The following is a 22,398-nucleotide window of genomic DNA, read 5'->3' as shown; positions in this document are numbered from 1 at the left end:
GAAGAACTGGCTGGCTTTGGCTACAGATTAATTTAGCCTTGCTTATACAATTGTTGTAAGATAAAGGTTAAATTTGTGCACCTGGGGCTCAGATTTAAATGAGAAGCAGCTGAAGAAAAACGTGTTTCTCTTGAAAAGTATTTAAATTATCATAAGAATTGAAATTTGAATTTTTTATACAATAAAGCATTAATCGGCTTTATTTATAAATAAATGAGACTGCAGAAGTGATCATACTGCTCAAAATAGAAAATAAAGTTATCAATGCTATTTTTTTTCTTACAGCCCTCCACAGTGAAGTCTCTCTGGAGTCTTCTCTAGGCTGAACAAACCCACTTTTCTCAACCTTTCTGTTTTCTATTCCTTCATCCCCTAGCCTGTGTTGCCATCAGGGCTTGTCCCAGTCCAGGTGCAGCACCTTGCACGTGCCTTTCTTGAACACCATGAGATTCCCGTGGGCCCCCTTCTTGAATTTGTCCAGGTCCCTTTGGATGGCATCCTGTCATTCCAGTGTGTCTATCAGCTTGGATCCTAGTGGCATTTAAAAAACACTAGTGACATTGTAAAAACAAACTACTTCTGTTTTAGGAAACTTGCAGTAAACAGATGGAAATGAATAGTATTAATGGTGTATTTTGTGTGATTTTGTAGAAATGCTCTGAAAAACATATACCTGCAAGTAGCTTAATTGAATGTAGTATTTTTACTTCAAGTGTCTGCCTAAAACCTTTTTAAAGTATTCAGTGAGAATCCTATGAGAATTTTCATGTTCCTTCATGAAAACTGTACTTTAATGATGAGGACTTTTTGTTGGATTTTTGCTTGCATCTATTAAAAGCTACGATGTGATGATTTTTTTTTTTCTTTTCTGCATTCTGGCTATGATACATTCTAATGTGCTGAAAACAAGCAAATGAAAAGTGATGTAAAAGTCATTTTTATTCACTGTTAATATCTTGATTTTAAGAGCTGTTAGGAAAATTCATCTTTTAAAAAATATGTATTATTGGGGTTTTGTTTAATGTAACATTTTCCAGAGCTCCTGGTACTTAACTCTGTGTCTGCTTTGGATAAGGTTTGAAACTGCTTCTGGGAAGCTGTCCATTGCCCTTTAATACAGGAACCATTTAGACTTTATACTACTGAAGAGTAATCAGAACTGAGTGAAAGAAATGGAGGCATCAGACTAGAAAAGATTGAAACCTGGCAGCAGAATTTTCATCTGATCATATGTGGGCGGTTTCCAGACCCTTTGCAATATCCCAGCATTGCCATGTGAGTATTGTATGTTAAAAAAACTACTGAGAAGCTTTTAAAGGCCATCATCATCTACTCTGATGCAGGACTTAGGGTAAAAAAGGTCCGTGGCCATTAACTGAAAGTTACAATAAAATAAATGGGTAAAGGGTGATATTGATTTTAGAATTTCCTCAATATTGATTTCTTCTGTTGCAAAGACATATTTGTGGAACACTGCATTTTCATTTTCAGTGAATGTACTTAAAGTTTCTTATATTTTACCTGTTTCCTGTATTACAGTGCAAAAAACGTTTGCCTCTATTGTCAGGGTAACCTCCTTTTAAAGATTCTTCTTTGTTTGCAGTATCTGATACAGACATAGTAAGTTGCTCCAACTTTAAGAGGTGTGAGAAAACAGACTGGTGAAATTTTTTGTATTGAACTTTTCACTCCTTAAATGTTGAAAAGGAGCAATAGGACAAGAGAGAGAGTTCAATAGGAATAATTGTGAACAAGGCTTTTCAGGCCAACTCTGCTGGTGGACATCATTTAAACCCAGGTTACTTCTGCTGCATGTGATCTCTCAGGGGATGGTTTTGTATGCTTTTGGATGTCAGTTTCATTTGGAGTTCTTGAGGGTTTTAGGAAGAAGAGAGGGGACCATCTTTTGCTTCTCAGTGGAATGGCAGCAGTGACAAGCCCAGAGCCTCCGTGCAGCAGCCAGGAGGTGTTAGCACCTGCCATCACCCCTCTGCTGCTGAGCAGGGAAAGATCCAACCCCTCTGCCAAGAAAAGCTTCTGTTTTTACCATTACTGAGCCTACTGAGATTCCTGTAAGCAGTGGCAGCTGCTGGGAGCTAAACTCATAGTGGTGGGAGCAAGGGGAAAAGGAGCAGGTGAAAGTAACTGGCTGAAGCTGTGCAGGGAGGATGCCATCAGATAAGCCAGAGTGCCACCTGCTCCATGGCATCATGTGAGTGTGGATCAACTCCTAGCTTGTAACACAAGCCTTGGAGTTTGTTAACGTGTTTCCTCATTCCCTGTGTCTCTTGAGGATTTGTTTTTGTAGTTTTACCCAAGCTGTTTCAAGGAATACTGATTTGTCAATGGTGACTGAGCCAGTACCTTAACCTTGCTTTGTGGAATTGCAAAACTAGAAAAGAAGAATAAAATATATTAATTCAGGAGTGGAGATGCCTGTTGTAACAACACCTACAAAGAAAACACACAGTAATATTTTTTAAAATTGTTTTTCGTTTTGAAAGGCTCTTTATATTTTATTGTAGTTAAATGAATATGAAAGGTGTGTTCAATTTTTCTCTGCTATTGGTATTGAAGGGTAGGAAGAAATTATGCTCATTTGTATTCCTGGACATAATATAAATGAAAAATGACTTTTTTACTGCTAATGGCTTTATAAAATGCTATTTAGATATCTCAGAAAATTTAGTATATAATACTAATGCAAAACATAAAAATAAAAAAAAATAAATTCTCAGCGGAGGGCTCTAAAAATAACAATAATGCAGTACCTAAGTACTAGTACAGAGCTTTTTACTCCTCTATTCCTTTGCAAATGATATCAGTTTCTTAAACAGTGTAGTTTGGCTTTCCCAGACTTCAGAGCTTGAGGCTGAGATGTCTAAATTAAGGTTCTCTGTAGCAAAACCCTTTCACACGTTCATTATTTGTCCAGCTTCACTGGGTATGTATCTTTTCAGCAGCAAACTAATTGTATGGCAGCATCATCACAGCAGCTACAGAAATTACTTCAGTTGATTTTGTGTGTATTTTTTTATCTAAGTGTGTGTGTGTATATATATATATATACTGTATACATTTTAGATATATTAGATGTATTTTAATATATGTATTATCCTCTATACCAACTGAAAGGGATGGATGTTGGCCAAAGGAAGGGAGAAAGGTAAAGGAGGTGGAAATACTTTCAGGTTCACATAGATGGCACAACAGGGCTGGTGTTGGTGATGGAATGGGTGCAGGAGTGGGAGAAATGGGAATAGGAGATAGTTTACTTGCACACCAAGAGGTAAGGAAGAGCAGACAGTGGTGAAGATAGGCTTGGGGGTGCTGGGGGATGAGAGGCTGGACATGACCCAGCAATGTGTGCCTACAGCCCAGAGAGCCAAAGGTGTCCTGGGCTGCATCCAGAGCAGGGTGGGCAGCAGGGCAGGGAGGGGACTCTGCCCCTCTGCTCTGCTCAGACCCACCTGCAGGGCTGCAGCAGCTCTGGGGTCCAGCAGGACAGGAAGATCTTGTTTAGCACTGGGAAACAGAGAGGAGAACAAGTGGAGCTGAAAGGACTGTGGAGAGGTTAATGCAGTTGGGGTACTTTCTGCTAAACGTTCCAGAAGGAGGGAGTTGAAGTTCCTCTTGTGCCTTACCCTGATCCTTCCCTTGAGAATGAAAGCTGATGTGAAGGTGAAAACTCAGCATACTGCATTTTTACAAAATCAAGGAATTTTTGTTCTACCTGGACAAATTCACTGTGGAATCTGCTTCTTAAACTAAAAAGTGGGCTTATCATTCTAAAAACTGTCTGTGGTAATCAGAATTTCTGCATTTCAGAAGATGAAATATTGCCTTATATATATATATATGCCACATGGACTCAACTTTCCAAAGTCATTAAAGAATGTTAGTGTTGAAAACACTGTAAAGCAAATAACATAGCAAAACTCACTATTTTTTTTTTTGCTTTATTTCTATCAGCATTATACAGAAGTGCTGCAGCCAGGAAAAGCATATTTCAAATTTTAAAATACTGCTTATTTCTTTTCATGTAGTGTGAAAAAAACCACCCAGCCTGTCTTCCTTGATTTAGTAGCAGATACATACAGATGTTTAAAATGTTTCCTTTAAGCTGTTATTGCGTAATTCAAGACGGTTTTGAGAAGCTACTGCATCTAAATAAGTTAAAATACCCTGTTAGGAGTGGTTCCATACTGAAATTGTAAAAACTCTTCCGAGTACTGATGAAGAAGTGAGAATAATTGCAATCACAACATTTAGGAAGTGCAAAATAGCTTGTTAAAACCTCAGTGAAATGCAAAGCAATTGAAGGCATCTGAATCTTTTTTGGGAATCACAGAAAAATAAAACATAGCCTCAGATTAAAACACATTTGTGAAACTCTAGTGAAGTTATCCATGGTACTTGTAAAGTAAAATAAACTGAAGAAGCAACAAGACAATTTAGCAGAAAATTATTAATGAAAGTCAGGTTGGCTTCATTGTGTTCAGATTTAAAATGTAAGTTTTGTCAATGTTATGAAACATTGTCCCCATTTAGAGGAAAGCACTATGAGTCAGGCTGTAGTCAGTTAACTGACCAAAATATTGGAGGAGATAACACCTATATCCCTGTGTACTTATGGGAAAAGGGATGTACTGACAGTGAAGCATGGGTAGGATGTGGGTTTGGTGTATGTTAAAATGTGTGCCTTAAAAGTGATATTCATTAATAGCAAGTACAAATAGATTTTTGGCTTGAAGGAACCCTAAAAAAGACATTACACTGGCTGTTAGGAGATCATAGACATCTTTCAGAGCTTTATGGACAGCAGTTAGTAGTGGGCATAGGAACTGTTGTGCTGAAATTGGCACCTAAATCCATGTCTGGCTTCAACACTGTGGCTGTCTGTGGGTGCTTCAGAGGAACTTGGAGAACAACCTGGTTTGGGGGGCATTTGTTTCTTAACCCATTAGGACAGTTGGTTCCCCCATATCCAGCTGCAAATAAATTTATATTCTGTTTATACTTTTGTCCTCTTTAATGTAATTGTAGGTGCATTTATTGTTTGTGCTGATATCTGGTCCTTTTTAATTCCACCTTGTGTCTTGGTCCCAGTATGTTGTGCTATGTAAGGATGCATAACATGCCTCTGTGTAAGAGAGTGAGGAGTCAATTATATTCCAAGTGTTTAATTTGGAAGTTCAGGAAAACAGTGGATCTCTATGCAGGGAAGATGGAGAAGTTTGTGAGAGCCCAAAGGTTCTCTGCCTCTTCTTTTGAGAGGATGCAGACCAGACATTTTCTTTCAGATTCAGATGTTGACTGTGCTGTGGAGTATCAGGTAGTTACTGTGAGTGCTGTGATGCAGGCTTTGGAGAAAGAAAGTGTCTTTCTGACTACAGTTTAAAAAAAAAAAAATACACTGAACCTACTGTGAGAGACAACTGTCATATTTTCTACAAAGCTGAAAGCAGTTTGAGAAAAAAAATGTGTGAGTTTGAACCTGAAAGATCTCCTGCAAGGAAAGAAAAGCAATTGAAATAGGCAGCCTGCAGATTAAAATCCCAGGAGAGCACTTGCTTCTCTCAATTGCCTGCTGAAAGAGCAGAAAAAGCTGATTTTATATGATATTATTAGGGAGGAATATACAATAACAAAATGTCAAGGCTGGATAGTATAGTCAATGAAGTATGAAAGAAACAATAGAAACTGAAGAGGGAGTAGAGTTTTGCTTAAGGAAATCAGTTCTCCGCTGTGTTGTCAACAAAGCATTTGCATCTGTGAAAGCAACCCCCTGGTTTTCATTAGGATAAAAAATATGACTGGAATTGCCTTTAATATCATGTGTCATGGTAGCAGTCCCAACTGAGAGAGTGACAGTCATTGATGATCCCACAGGTCCATTCTCAAAGAGATGTTAACCCCAAAGTCATTGTCCAAATTAGTTTTGAAATTAGATTCCGCTTGCAATAGAAGTGAAGGGGATTTTTAGAGATTAACTTGCAGTGAATTTGCTGTTGGGAAGGAAAAATGGTTTTCTCCTACATATTATTGGTCCCTTCATGTAACCTCTCTGTGACAAGAAAACTTGTGCCTCTGTTTATGACATAAAGTTTTGTGGAGGAAAGATGGAAAAAAAGATAGACTGGGAGGATGAGCAAGATAAAATAAAAAATAATGAGCAGAAATTAAGGTATATTTGCTGTTACATAAATGCATTAGTTATGTAATTACATATATGTCATTGCCTATTGTAGGCAATGTAATATTTCTGTGCTTATAAAAACAGACCTTTTTCCCCACTCTGTATGCCCTCAATTGTAAACCAGCAACTTCCCAATCTCAATAGTTAATCTTTCTACTTTGTTTACAAATTTCAAAACGTTTATTAAGGTCTTGTCCTTATCCTAGCTACCAGCTCATTTTTATGTTAAGGAATTTCATATTGCTGTTTTAGAAACTGAAAAACAGATAATAATTTGTGCTTTTACACTTTTGCAATCAATATAAGAAGAGAGATAGGTGACTTGGTAAATTTGAATATTTGAGTAAATTAAGTTTATATTCGATAAAACAGTGTGAAAATATAGTCTGAGTCTAAACAACTTAAAACACAGTAGCCCTTCAACAAACTATGTACACTTTATGTTACTTGGTGGTTGTGGGTTTTATAATTGATTTAGCCTAATTAGAAGGTTGAAAGAGCATATTTTCAGCTATTTTTTCAAGTGGAAATAAATAACAGTCAACAAAATATTCTTCATATCAACCCCTCCTTGGGTGGAAGAAAAATTCTGTGCAAAGTATTAGATTTACAAGACTTCCTGAAATTTCAGACTCTTCTAAAATGAACAATACTGGACATACAAATACTGCTAAGTGACAGATCAGTACCTTATATTTTATGAGGTGAAATTTCCCAGCTTCCCCAGGGGATGGGCTTTGCTTAGATTGTCAGAGGAATCAGGACTAATCTGTATGCCTGTATGCTAATTGCTGATGGAGAATCAGTAGGTAATTGAACCACTGACAACTTACTCAGCCCTCTGTACCTCATGTAGCATGAAAAGAGGTGGCAGGACACAGCAGCAGCTGTAATTTATGTTTCACCCCTGCAATGGGAGCTACAATAACTCAGGTCAGATGCAAGACCCATGCAGCCTTCCTAGCTGGAGCAGCAAGCTCCAGGCAAATACTGGAAAATAATACTTAAATGTCTCAGCTGTTCATTGCATTCATTAGTAATTAGTAAGAATATTTAACTGTATTTTATAAGGAAGGAAACATGACATGGATTTATAAATAGCCACCTGAATTGTATTCATAGATATTACAAAACACCTTTTGAGGGGGCTCTCACTCGGTTCTTAGTGAGAGAGATGGGAGATGTGGGGGATGTTACTCAAGCCTAATAGAGGGTGGGAGGTGAAAGCTTTTATTGTGTGTCTACTATTTTTTTAAGCTAAACTAATTTTCTTTTTTTGTGCCTCAGTTGTTTATAGAAAATTTATTTGCGGGAAGTATATGTATGAGCAAAACCTCTTCATGACATTAAATAATGGAAAAATTGCAGAAATCAGAGCACTCCAAAAGTGTGTAGGAGAGTATTGCACACCCTGGATGAATAACTGGATGATTCTGTCTTTGTTTTTAACCTCCCTTCATAGCTTTGAGCAAATCACTTTCCCTTCTTTTTCACTTCCATGGATAAAATGGGATAATGATATTTAAGTACAATATTTCATAAAGATGCTGTGCAGACCCATTAATAAATCCATTTGCAGGTCTTTGATTACCCTCAGTATATCAAAATGTCACTACTGAGCTTGCTGACTGCACTTATTTAATTTCCTAGTTCTACTCAACTTCTAGGTTATAAAATGATATTTTCTGACATAACTTATGATACAACTAAAACTATCACTCTGAAAGTCACTTCAGCACTCATCCACTACCCCTTAGAAAAAGCTATAAAGTACACAGATTGTCTTTTCTTTGGTTATTATAAAGATTTATTGAATCTCTAGCTCTAATATCCACTGAAGGTTTTTTCTGTCAGTATTAACTCCTTAGATCAATAAATTGTGATACTGATCTCCTGAGAAGTCAGTGTCTGCCAGCTACCATTGTAGTGTTTAGCCCTGTTGAAAAGCAGCCGTAGCAAATTAAATTGGCTTCTGTTGGTGGACAGTCCTTATTTTATGGCACAATTAACAAAGTTTGACAGATAGACCACTTCCTAAAGAACATCAGATTAAAGGCAAGGGTTTGTAGCAAGAAAAATCTGAATTTATGAGGTGAATCTGTTTTCATTTATAGAAGAGTTGCTGAAGACTGGAAGATGACTCTCCAAAAGAAAGAGACCTTTTCAAAGGAGTGTGTTTCTAACATTCTGCACATACCTTATCTTCTGTATTGCTGGAGAACCAGTGACTACATTCTCTAACCTGCTGTTAGACAGTTTTCGTTGTTATTTAGGGTTGTGAAACATTCTGCTTTGAGGAAGGTGGAGACAAGTGGAAGAAAACAAACCCAAGCCTGTACCTACTTTAAAACAGCTCTAGAAACAGCTGCTTTCACTTTCATCTGGCTCAAATGATGAGAATTTGTTCTCAAACAGGATCCTGACCTTGGATCTCCAAAATGGATGTAGAAGTGGGAAGTTTGTTTTCTTAGACTTGTTTTCTTCCTTTCCTTCATTATCAGGAAACTTTCTGGTCAGTTTTAAGATTGTTCTCCAAGGATAAAATACTAGCATGGCCTATCAGTGACCCCAGGGTACCTGTTCAGCTGCACAATAAGGATGATGTATATTTAGACTGATTCTAGAAATCAGAATAAAACTTGAACATGGATCTCTGCAGTCATGGAAGAATTATTGACAAAATTCTAGTAATGTCAGTTCTCTGGATATTATGAGCCTGTTCCAAACAAAAAAAAAAGTCTGAAAAGCACTGAGAGAAATGCTTACAGCGTTGTTTTTTTGGGTTTTTTTTTTTTGGCGTGGGCAAGATAGAACAACAGTTCAGAAAAATACTGAGAAATTGAATTGCTTGATATTCAGATATTTTGAAAATGTTTGGGTGATTAAAGCTGTGCAAATTTTCTGCCCTCTATTAAACTGAGAGGTTTCCAGTGACATGGATAAGGCTCAGTCAACAAAACCCGGCTGTGCATTTTGTGCATAAAATATGCATATTAACATGATAGTTGCACAGTAAACTACTGCAAAATTAATGTCCTAATTTTGCATAATATTTTGAATTAAGATACAAATTATGTTTGTTTAGTGTTTGTGATGACTTACAGATAAAACATAGCCTAATGGTATAGCATCTTCTGGTTGATTTATAGCTAAAACCTGTCAGGTTTATGCTGGATTTGAAGTGAGTGGCTGCTTTTACAAGATCACAATTGGTTTAGACACCATCATATAAAAAGTCCCCATTGAGGAAATTCCTCACAATGACTTTTTTTTTGTTGTTGTTTTTTATATGTATGGGGAGCTTTAGACTGCGAAGTGTGATTATGATAAACACACCACAGAGAGCAAATTTAAGTGGGGAGTGTGGTATTGTTTGAAATTCTTAGTGTATCGCTTCAGGAGGGCAAGCTATCAACATCTTTCATAGCAGTGATTAGCTTGTAAGGGTTTGGCTTTTTTAATAGCTCAAGAAACAACCCTTTTGGTGCTGTCTCACTCAATTCTCCACTGTAATAACCTGTGTTAGTGCCACTGGGTTTAATTTACACAGGCACAGATACTGCTCTGCTTTCCTTAGAGAGGAAAATTACTGGAGGTGTTGGAGGGGCCACTGAGAGTATGTATATGTGGACAGCTCTAGGCAGACACAGGCTCTTCTGCCAGTGCTCCTGTCTGGCCAGACTCAAGTTATTTTCAGTCCAGAAGCCACATAATCATGGTGCCCCTCCTAATGCAGCCCCTCCTCCCTCTCTCAACAGCCCCTTTGGTTCAGGCATGGTGCCACATTCCTCTGACATCAGACCTGGGCTGGCCCCGCTCAGTCATCATGGAAGAGCAGATGTTTTTCTGAGGCCAGCCTGTGGATGTGCCCTGAGATGTTTTGTGAGAACACCAAGTGAACATCTACTAAAATTTCCTTACATTTCAGCTATCACTCAACAACGAGCAGTTTGTGCTTTCCAGATTTTCATAGTGATGCTGTTCCAATGCTTCAAGATCTGTCTGCCCTTCTGCACACTTCTAATTACAGATTAGGGCATTTGATTTGGTTTGGAAATCAGAAGCTTGTTTTCTTTTTTCCCATTTTAGCTTTTTTCTCTATTCTATGTAAACTAAATTCTCTTCTGCTGAGCTGCTGGCATTTGAGGCAAAACATTTCGATAGAAATGTCAGGTTTTGTCTGCACTTTGTGTTTAATGTTGCACAGCTAAGTTTCATTTCATTTTGTAAATATTATTGGCCAGTTTTCTTGATGATCAGGTGCAGAAGTCTGAGTCAAAATTTGTAAGGTTTCTGAATACAGTGGATTATACAAAGATATAGTGGCTTTCTGACATGCTGTAATCTCTATTCCTCAATATCATCTCTGTGTTCTTTGAGTATCTCTTTCTTAGGATATAATTACCATCACTCTCTTCTTTCTTATTTACTGCATCCCTATTATTTATCAAGTAACTGTTGTCTTTTCTTTCAGCTGTGGTATAACTGATAGGTATCTAATTTAACTCACATTTTCTCCGTGAGTGTTAACTTTGAAGTCTCTGTGGCCTGTTTTGGATTTGACACAGGGATTTCGTACCCAAAATTTTGCCTTTTTTCATTTCCTACCAGTGGCTGAGTAAATTCGGTGTTTCTCCAGAAGCGTCTTCTGATGAATGAACTGTTAGAAATTACTGGGTGGAGTGATGTGCTTTACTTGCAGAATTTGAGTTTATCAAAGGACTTAGAGCAGATTCATAGAGATGCAAAAACAGTTACCGGATTAGTCAAGAGCACAATTCAAATTTAGTAAATCATTCTGCATTGCAGTTCTGCATTGTGAAAAGGAATGCATTGCTAGGCCATGCAAATTTGTTGATTTTTCCTATATTCTTCATTTCTGTTTTATTGATTGTCATGGTGGATTTTTTTTTTCCATTTTAACACTTAGGGAAGTGGCATTATTCTAGTTTTCACCATAACAATTGTGTTATTGTTTATATATGTTTTTAAACACCAGATTTTATTCTTCTGTTATTATTACCATTCTATATTGTTGAAAGATACACACTTGTTTTAATATCTGTCACATCTTTAAAAATAATGACCATGCTCATCAACAGGTTACTGAAATATGATCTGAAGAGGGTGGGGTCAAGCATTTTGACTTGACAGATGCCTTGAAGTACAGTGAATTATTTTGATTAATAACTTTGGTTTTCATTGTTTCTTTTCTTGTAATGGAGCTTGTTTATAAGGTGTATTGACTCATGTGAATGGGATCTTTGGGATCTGAACCTAATATTTTCCTGCAATGTATTGATTTCCTGTTCATTTTTACATCTAAATATACTATTGAGCCATCTCAAGAATAGTTTAAATTTTTATGTCAGTTTCTTTTGAAATAAATACATTTTTCTGTATGAACACATATGAAAAGGTTGTTTGTGTACTTGTGCATGTGTTTCAGTCTTTGAATGGGGAGTTAATTCAAAATAAAATGTGAGTACTTAGCCATTAGTGAAATACTTGAACTAATTGCAAGTAAATAAAGTACAGGTTGCAGTTGTCAGTCAAGTTATTTTCAGTGCTGTTTTCACACTCTTTTATCCCCCCTCCCCCAAAATGTAAAAAATGTTGTCCATAGAACTTGATTGGAAATGCAAACTCCTGTGTGCTTTTCTTTCAGAGTACAGACATGAGTCCAGCTAGTAGCACAACCTCCCTCCCTGTTAGCCCCCTTCCTGAGGAGCCGTTGTTTTTCAAGGTACAGTTAATTTAATCATAAATATTGTCTATAATTCTGGCTTACCATGTTACCTGTTGTATTGTGTAGTGCTATTATTACTTCTTCCTTTTTTTCAAATTACTGTGATGTCAGCAGATGTTCTGTGCATATACCATGCAGTTTTCAAGAAATATCTAGAATACAATGTTGGTTTTGAATATTTTTCCAGAAGACTCCAGTTGTGAACTGTTATTTGTAGGACTGTGTTTTTATCCATCATTCCATTTGGATATATACATTCCTGTATAAGTGTGTGTCATCAACAGATTTCTCTTTATTTATTTATTTATTCTCTTTATTTCCAATATATATTTTAACAAAACAATGATTAGTTTCTCCAAGGATGCAGGAGACATTAAAGGTGTGTCAAAGAACAGTTTTGGCATAAGTCCAGTGTAAGCCACAGGCCTGGCATTTTAGTTAATAATAAATGTTGGGACAATGTCCACAACTTCATGAGGTTTGAGCTGTGAGGAGTGAGTTGCCATATGTCACTCTTCCAGCTGATGCCATGGTATCCATCCCTGGGACACAGAATAGCCTTAGGCAGATTCCAGCTCTTGGAAGAGGTCTCCTGAGGCCACCCAGGTACTCAGAGCAGTGCTGCATCATCTAGCATGGAGGTCACCTGGCCAGTTGTTCCCTTAGATAAGGAAGAGGCAACTTGGGTTTTCAGCACCAGTGCCTCAACTGGGTGTCATAATATGGACTGTTACACTCACACAAATATCCCTTTTAAAATTTTCCCTCTCCCAAGCAAGTTTCCTTCTGCGTGCATACAGTCAATTGAGTGGGTTGAATTTTAGTCACTGTGGTGTTGCTAAGTTAAACCTGAGTAACTGGAATCAGTGAAATTTGATAATGTAAAGTTTGTGTCTCTTCTTCATGTTCTTCCAGCACAGAAAAGGTCCTTCAGACCTGGGCAAGTCCAGAAAAGAAACTCCTTTTTTTCCCCCCATATTTTCAGCAGTTGTACAGCCAGCCAGCTTGATATCAGAACAGTTGAGGATTGTGCTTGCTCAATTGTTCCATCAGTGGAAGTACAGATGGGATATCAGTGGTCAGCTATTCACTGATTCTTGTTCCTCTTTTGGGATTTAATGCTTTTAAGACCTGTCTCTCAGTCAGATTTGGCTGAAACTGAGCAATGTTGTGCCAAGATACCAGGGTACATTTCTTTATTTCTTTCGAACACCACTTTAAATGCATGTTGAAGTCTGCTCAGCATTCTAAGTCAGATTCAGTAGATGAGTCTCCCTGTGCCTGGAAAAGCACTAAGATATGACATGTACAAAGAAATGGGCTGCTCAGCTCAGATAAAGGTGTAAGAGGTAAGAAAATCTAACTTAAAAATTATCTTGCTGAGGTAATCAAACATTATTATGTTTGCATTGGGTCACTGACAAGTACATTGTAGTGCCTTTATTTTTGAAGGAAATGGTGTTCCTATAACCCAAAATGGGTTGGAAATTACTTACTTGAAGTGGAATATTTTCTCTAATAAAACAACGAAGTTATTTTTTCATATGAAAAGTCTAACAGAAATGGTAAAAGAAACTGAAAAATAGGGCAGAGAGCATTACTTAATCTTTCATTTTCAGTCAATCTCCAAACCAGAAAACATTGCAATTTGAGTAAAATGGAGGTCAGAACAGGAAAAAGTTAAGTGCATTTCACAGCGTTTAGTAAAAATAAAAATAATATAAAATGTAACAGTTTGTGTTATTTCTCCTTGACTCACTCCAAGAGAGAGCACTATTGTTCCAGTTGTAATGTGAATGACTGATTTTACAAGCCATAACCCTCTCTGAATACTGTCAGTCAATAATATTGGCTTTTAATGATAGGATGGTGCATTTCCCTTAGCAACATGATAATAACCTTTCCCACATCCTTGCTGTAGAAAAGGAAGATTGAAAAAGAAATTCCATTCCGTGGTTCTGAAAATACAGGTGTAACGAAGCAGGGCCCCATAAAGTGCCTCTCTTTGGGACAGTTGAAGATCTCTGAGCTAATGAGCTTGTATATTAGACTGTGAAATGAAACCAAGCCTGTGTTCTCTCTCATACCTGGTTTTATACCAAGAAAGAGAACTGTTCTTCCTGGGATTTTAACAATTCGCCTTCAAAAGAAAATCTGCATTTCTGTATAAGGAAAGAATGCAAATCCTGTCACTGTGCTTTCCTTGTACATCCAACTTCACCAAAGCAGATGCCTGTCATTTTTAGTACCACAGGATATGTGCTGGAAAAATATGGAGAACCTAAGCTTGTACAAAACCATTTTAAGATTTTGAATTTAATCTAATGAAAGTTAGAAGCCAGAGTTCCCTGGAAATTTGTTAGCTGCATCTCAGCTCTGCTAACATCAACCTCAGCTACCATTCTCCCAATATATTGCACGTGCTGTAACTTGTAGCAGAAAGATTCAAATTATATATAAGATGCTGCTTAGGAGTGTTTTAAGAAATGTATTTTCCAGTGCAGCAAGAGATACTCCACTTGAGTTCATCATATGCCATTACTTTAACTGAGTCATTGTGCTTTACTTGTATTAAGACACTACCTTTAAAAGAGTATCACTGATACCAAGCAAAAGGAGTAGAAGACAATTGGGTAAGAAGTAAAGGTAGCCTACTCCAGAGCTGTTCCATCTTAGAAGCAACCATGAGAAAATTGCCAGATAAACACACAGTTATTCCCAATCAGCAACTTTTCCTCCATAAGTGTTGTAAACAGAAGATTTGGTTTTCCTTGAGGAGAGAGCAACTTTGCACAGCAGCCAGTACAGCCAGTATTCTGTGCAGCTTTTGGTTCCTTCTCCCTCTGGAGTTAGCAATGCACAGATGTTCAGAGCAGTCTTCCTTAGCTGTGCTCTTCAAAATCTTAGAAAAAAATCCAGTTCATCCATGTACACAGACACTTCTGCAAAACTTTCCTGAACCATTTTTGATAAAGCCATCATAGGCATTTCTTTTTAGTGAGGGTTATTTTTATGTCAGAGTCCAGCTTTCAATCCTCTGCTGTTTTCCATGGCTAAAAGTGTTTAGAAAAGGAAGGTATTTTCCTATAGGAAAAGTTTATTTCTCCTTACAGAAAAGAATGTCATCTTTGTTGCTGGTTTTGCACTTAAACTTCCATGTAGGTAGGATCTTCTTTTTAACAGAGGCTTTTATTTTTTTTGTCTCTTTGTGATATTTCTTGAAGAATTAGGTCTTGGTCTTGTGGGAAAAAGTTATGTCACAACTGAAATATTTCAGAAGAATATGGAATATAACGAAGCAGAATGATATTTGTCCTGCAATCTTAACTCAAGTGTTATTCTATGTTATAATAGCAAAACTGTAGCTGGCTCAAATGTGAGTGACTTTTAATTATGACTACCTGTATCTGCTCTCATTAGCTAGAATAAAAATAATCCTGCCTTTCATTTAGAAGGTAAGTGAAGGGGTGGGTATTTCTAAAAGGTCAACTTACCTAGTAATGTCTCATCCATTTTTTAGAACCTGTTCTTTTCTCCTACTCATTATGCTGTGCTTTATTATAATAGTATTTTATTATTTTTAAATTATTTTAAAATATAGTGACAGTCTTTTAAGAAGAGATCTATGACAGCCATTTAGTACATCAAATATCTAATATTAGCTAATTATACATTATCTGTTGTAATGAGCATCAGTCTCACTGGTTATTAGCTGAAGCCAAGTTGGAAATAATAACCATAATAGTAATTTATTGTAGAGATGTTTAATTGTGTCTCAATTCTGATTAATCTAAACCGTGCTTTACTAATTGGCATTAAATGAAAGAAAAAAAAATTCCATTATTTTCTTTCTCCTTAGAGGGAGCTGAGAATTTCCTTCAGTATTTATTATCCAACTGTGTTCTGACTTCTATAATTAATACCCTTAATGCAAATTCCTTGAGTAAGAAACCAGAAGTGTCAGGTCAAGTAGCAAAAGCTGACAGTCCTCAGTAGTGTTGCCACTGCTGTAGGTCCAGTGAAGTGTAATCTATACTAAATTATGTCTACACTGAGAGCTTTGCAATTCATCCTGCAGCTTTACAGGCTCTGGGAATGCAAATCAGTGCAGTTTGTGAATGGATATGATTCTGAGAGCTCACGACATTTGTGCCCACAATTAGCAAGAGATAAATTTTCCATTTGGTCTGTAATCACTGCTTTATTTTACTGCAGGTATTTGGAATAATCAATATGAAAGTCACAGTAGTGATCATTGGTTAGCCCAGGAAACTCATGTATTAAGAGTGTGACTTAATTTCTAGGTGTAGAATGAGATCTTTTCCTCACTTACTCAGAAATTACGATGACAAGCTGGGCCTACAGTTCCAAAAGCTTTCTATGCTAGTTGACACAGCCAGCTTAATTACCCTCTCTACCTTAAGTGCACCATTTCCAATGTTTTAAGTATTTGCTGACACTTCTTAAATAAGAAGATTTTAATGTATTGCTTTGTTTTAAAAGCAAACTCTGAAATAATCCCATAGGCATTGTGACCCCTTGGCAGATACAGCAGGTTAGGGTTCAGTGATGCTCTTTGGTGGGCTGGAGGCATCATTAACTCATTCCACCCTCCAGATGAATTTCTGCTTCTCCTGAGAAACATCTGAAGCCTCTATGGTTTTGGCTTTTTGTTTGTTTTGGAGATGTTTTTGATAGATATTTCTAGTAGACTGAGTAGAGTTGTAGAAGTATGACTCACACAACCCCACTTTTACTGTTCTGCTGCCTCCAGCCTATTTTAAACCAGTCTGTCACCATTCTTCAGTGGTTTAATGGATTCCTCCCACTCTTAATTGTTATTTCCCATGTCAGTATTTCCTTTCTTTATGACTCCTGTGCTGGTATAGCACAGATTTTAAAAGTCACACTATCACAGCAACTATCTGCCTTTGGTGCAAACCTTTCATTTTGTCATTTCTCAAAAAGATTTATACATCTGATTTGTTTCACAGTCTTTATTATCATAGGATATGAGATCTTGAAAAGCACTGAATTTGTTCTGAAGGGAGGAGTGTGAAGTAGGTATTATGGGCTCTGTTACAATAAGCTTCTGTGCATTTATTCAATATCTTTTGCTTTTTCTCAGTAACTCTATGCACATTTTTCCGAAGAAAAAGAGCTCTGCCAGGAAGTGTCTGAATAGAACCACATCACCTGTTTAACGAGCAAATAAAAAATTACTTTTATTGTGGGGAGTGTTAAGTACAGTATCTGTAATTTCCCAATGTCACTGATGTATTTATGAAATACTAACATATTTACTAATATTTACTAAAAGGATCAGCAATGAGACTGGGAACTACACATGTACTGTCTGATTTCTTTCTGCTTCTGTGCCTTGATCATAGCTTCCTTTCTTTCCAAATTTTATGTACTTGCATTTTATTTTATTAAACCTTTCATCATGGGTTGACCACTAGTTCACTATTTGAATCCATATCTTAGGCAAAACTGATGCTTTTAATGCTATAAATTCAATTATTTACTCAATGAACCTCTATAAGAAAAACCTCTATAAGAAAATGGTTAATGTATGCCTTCTTAAAATCTTGAAATGCAGCCAGAAATACAAGTGATGCTTCAACAAAGGCATACAGAAGGATCATCATTACTTTCCAGTTTGCAGGGTTTCCAGCATAACTTAAAATTGTATATAATCAGCACCACAAGGGTAAATACTGGATTCATTCAGGTTTCTTCTCTCAGGCAGGCACACACTCACACAGTGAATTCTGGTGCACACCTACAAAGTAAGCTTTTCCTGCAAGTACTCTGTAGCCAAGATTTAAAAGTCATAAAACTTGTAACATTATAGGTTGCTGACAAGATATTATTACTAAAGACTATGAAAAAAGATTTTCTTCAAACTCCAAGGGAGGATTCTGATACACCCAGTAAGAGCACTTAAAGTGCTAATCTAATCATCTCAATACAGACAGTAAATCCTGCTAATTTCCCTTGGGACTGATAAGCATGAGTACATCTGGGGGAGGTGTGTTGAAGAATCCATTCAGCACAGGTACCTGGGGGTGCAGCTGCAGGTTCAGCTCTGGGGGCAAGAGCCAGAGCCCCAGGCAAGAGACAGAACAAAGGTTCCAGGTGCCCCTGGCACAGCCAGGAGACTGGGCACTCTGGAACTGACAGCTCCAGACTTTCCAGCATTTAGACTGTGAGGTGCAAAGCCCAGGATTTTTTGTTGTTTCATTGTCAAGGATCTGGAAGTCTGAGACTATCCAGGGAAACCTGCTGTGACTCTGTGAGTATGGAGGGTGTAGCTGCAAAAGGTGTAAAGTCCCAGCTCAAGTGGTGCCAGAGGGGTTCTGGATGGTCAGACAGGGGAGTTTCCTTATCAGGCATTTGTAAAACATGATGTGTGTTTTGTTTTGTTTGAGTGAGCAGAATCATTATAAAGAGATTGGAGTAAAATTTCATCTAAATCAATGGCTCAGTGCCCACTGACTATAGTGGCCTGTGCCATCAGGCCATGGATGGCATGGATTATGTCAGAAGCATCCATTACTCCAGAAGTCAAGATGTTCGTCTGTGTTGACCATTTTAAACCCATCAATTATTTTAAAGGTGAAAATGTATATCCTTTTTGACCATTCCAACCCATAAGTATTTTCTGCAGTTGTTGTAAATGAGATAAAATTCAAGTGCTTCCATGAATTACTTTCAATGTAATGAAAATGTAGAACTGTTTGCAGTGCAGGAGTTTATTTAATAATAATTATTGACTTTCCAGTGTGTGTTAGAGCAATGAATGTTTCTTACATAGGCTAAATAAAGCAAACTGGGGGCTTGAAAATGTGTTTTTTACATCTCAGATGTGTATTCTCACTGTAGCAGGTTCTCTCTCTCCCTTTCTGGCCAAGAACTGCTGTTTTTTCACCAGGAAATCTCTGAAAATCATAAGCATGGAAACTTGATATGCTTTTGACAAAAAGTTTTGACTGAGTTAAATTAATTATTTTAAATGGAAAGCATCTGATCCTTGACTCTTCTATTAGATCATGTATAAACAACTTTCCCAGTACTGAGTAATGTTAATGACCCAGCCACGTGTTTTCAAACATAATCCATTACAGTAAGAAATTGAGGGTTGGCATTTTGAAATCCTTATCAAGTTAAATGTCTCAAAAGTATGACACTAAAAATAACTGATTTGGATAATGTTCACCAAGAGTTTAAAGAGACAGGTATTTCTGTGAGCAATTTAGGCAGCCATTAACTGAAATTAAAGGAAGGATCTAATTGCTGACACAGACACCTCGTGCCACTTCTGAAAGCTATATCATTCCTTTCCTCTGGCTAACTTTCTTGCAGAGCCAAGTATTGAGAGGTGATGAAAGCTGTTGTGCTGTAGTTTGATTTTTGTTGTGTTACTGGTTTTTTTTCCATTTAAGTTTTTCACTTGATCATGCTCTCTCTCTTGGTAAGTTATAAACTCCTTTGTGAGCCACTTGTTTATAGTGAGCTGTTTAATTTTTCTGAGGAATTAGCCTTGTTTGGGAGGCTTTGATTGTCTGATGCAATGGTGACTTACAATGTTAGGCACTTCTGAAATGCTGTTCTTATATCCACCTACCTTTGTTGTATAACATTAAGGCTAATTCTGTGTGAAAAAAAAAATCACTGTATTTCTAGATTGTTATAATCTATGTATGGTAGTACTGGGGTAAATTTGTTTTTGAAAGGTGTAGTATACTCTGATTTTAAGCCATAGCATGTGCATTCAATTTATTCTATGCCCTTCTTGCTCCTGGTATAGTTCAGTACTTTGCTTATTGGTAGTGAAATATATTTGTATACTTAAGGTGACTTTAGTGCCATACCATTTTTTTAAGAGCTGTAAAGTTTCTTCTACCTTTTTGATACACTTTTTTAAAAAAAACAGGACAGGTAAAAGGATATCTTTGATTGAAATGTTCTTAAATACGGCTGTATGAACTGGCTCTTAGTAGTCCAGAAAAGTTGTCTCTTCATGTGTATTGAATAAGAAATCTATTTATTTATGCTTCTTCATTTATCAGAGATGTTAATAATAGTCCTGAAAGGCATTGGAGATGGAGAAAATGGGAAGTGTCAGTTTTAATTATTTTTAAAGTATTGGAAACCCAGTCTTAAGGCTGTGGGTTTGTTGCAGTGTTGTCATGAGGAACATGACATGAGGAATATGGCCATTCCCACTGTATCTCACAGATAACTTTGAAAATTTTAGACAAACAAAATTTAAGTTTTGGGCAATTTAAATTTCTAAGCCATTTCTTAATAAATGGATGGGGACATGATTCACTTGAAAAATTCTTGTAAAAAAACAATAGTGGAATAAAGGAAAAATAGTGTGACCTTTGTGGTTGGAAGAGTTGATAATGGCGGGGGGGGGGGGGGGGGGGAAGTGCATGAACAGACTTAATAACTTCATTTTGTCCTGGTAAATAATGAACTGAATATTCAGCACTTTTTTTTTTTTTTTTTTTTTTTTTTTATATTTTCAAGCACGGTTGAATGCTATAGATGAGAAGAAGTAACAAATTTTTAATTTGGATAATACTTGCTAAGCATTTTAAACTTGTACATCTATGTGGTACACTGTTATGGGTAGCCCTTTGATAATTGTATCATTAGAGTTATCTATCATTACAGTTCTGAAAGATTAAATTAAGATTAAAGAGGGCACAGTGGAAAATAGTTTTCTTTAGGTGTTTATCTGATTACCATTTGTTATAATCATTACATTTCTGGATGTTGTCAGTAACCAAGAAAGAAATGAACAAGCATGCCTGATTGTTGTTTATTTGGGGCTTTTCTGTACAGTTTCATATTTAAGTGAAAGGGAGAAACACATCATCCTCCACATGACTGTACAGAGTAATATCTATTTCTGGTTCTTCTGGTAAATTGCCAGTTCATTTCAATAAGTCAGTAAAAAGAGGTGAAGTTGGGGGGTGGGGGGAATGTTTATCTACAGCTGAACCAAGAGAAAATTTAGGAATGAAGATTAAATAGTTTTTGCGAACAACATGAAACAAAGATGTTTCCTGAAGTTTTTTGTTTACTCTTCACTAAAATACCTAGAGCCCGACCATTTTCACAGACTAGCATGTCTGCATTAAATTTTAAATGCTTATGAAACACAGACTAACTGGAAATCTGCAGGGTATAATTATGTATCATAAGAAAACAGCTGCAGTGGAAACCAAGGAAAAAAACAAATAAGAAAACTGGTAAGAGTGAAGTTTAAATTCAAGTAGTTAGTTTGGTATGCCAGTGTTACAGAATGTAGGAGGTTCACACACACAAATTATCAATTTTTTAGTACTATGAAAGAAGAAGTTTAAAGATAATAAATATTGCTTTCATTCTGGTATTGCCGATGTGCAGTAGGATGAAGTTGAGATACTTTGTGAGAGGGAACTTGGACTATAAAGTTGACTTACTAATATTTCTCAGAGATTGTTTGGGCTCCTCTAGTTCATTTTTCTTTGATCTAAACTTCAATCTCTGTGGCTAGAAATGTTCCTGCAGTTGCAAGCTTGATAGGCTGGCATCTTTGTATGGGCAATTCTGGGTTTGCTGCTTTGTCCATAGTGATCTCAGTTTGTTGAACAGCACTGGGAGGAGGGATTTTGTACAACCTGACCACTTAAATGAGAGTTGGACAAGAATTAAATTTGGACAAGAAACAGTTTTACTGTACATGAGAATTCCAAATATTTTGGGATGCTGTTGTGCCTGGTATGAAACAATCAGGTCCTAATCTGTGTCATCTGGTCACCCCAGCTCTAAGCAGCAAAGCCTTTAGCTGTGATAGTGAGGTATTTGTCAGAATTAGAAATGGCCAGAATGGCACTTGGGGCTTCTTGTGCCTTCCTTATTTTGCTTTATGCTTTGCTGTATTCTTGAAGATGATCCTTCAATTGCAAGTTGGTGCATTTGATGTTTATTGCCATGTTTATAAACATTTTTAATGAATTATATATATAGGCTTTTAAGTTATGAATTCTTTAAGCTTTTTGCTTCAGTCACCTCTTCTGAATATCTTTATCCTCTTTCCCTCTGTGACCTCAGAATAGTTGATTCCTGTCTTCATTTCCATAATTATCGTTAGCAATGTGTGAGGATGAATGCAAATTTGTTAGCAAAATGATAATTCCTTATCATAACAAGAAAAAAACCCACAGAAATAGCTGTCCATAAATTAAGTCAGCATTATATTGGGTTTAATCTATTTTATAAAGCGTTGTGCACCTCTTAGATGGAAAGAGGTCCTTAGAGTAAATGAAATTAATTGGGGAAAAATTAACAAATGTTATGAAGCTGTCATTTTTTTTATGTATCAGTACCACAGTCATATAAATGCTACTCACATGTTAACTAGATGTTTTCAGCATGCAAATTTGATGGG

At 36.7% G+C, this 22,398-nt stretch overlaps 1 protein-coding gene across 1 annotated transcript in view; it reads left to right on the top strand.

Moving 5' to 3' along the window:
• Positions 1-22,398, top strand: part of CCSER1 (coiled-coil serine rich protein 1) — a 375,259-nt gene that overhangs the window by 276,787 nt on the left and 76,074 nt on the right. The window contains exon 7 of the mRNA XM_079305722.1: positions 11,868-11,945. Within this exon, the coding sequence (XP_079161848.1) occupies positions 11,868-11,945 (78 nt within the window). The remainder of the gene's footprint in view (positions 1-11,867; positions 11,946-22,398) is intronic.

Source organism: Erithacus rubecula (genome assembly GCF_903797595.1).
Source record: "Erithacus rubecula genome assembly, chromosome: 5".
Taxonomy (NCBI): domain Eukaryota; kingdom Metazoa; phylum Chordata; class Aves; order Passeriformes; family Muscicapidae; genus Erithacus; species Erithacus rubecula.
The sequence above is the reverse complement of the archived record's forward strand: the minus strand, read 5'-3'. Positions and strand labels throughout refer to the sequence as shown.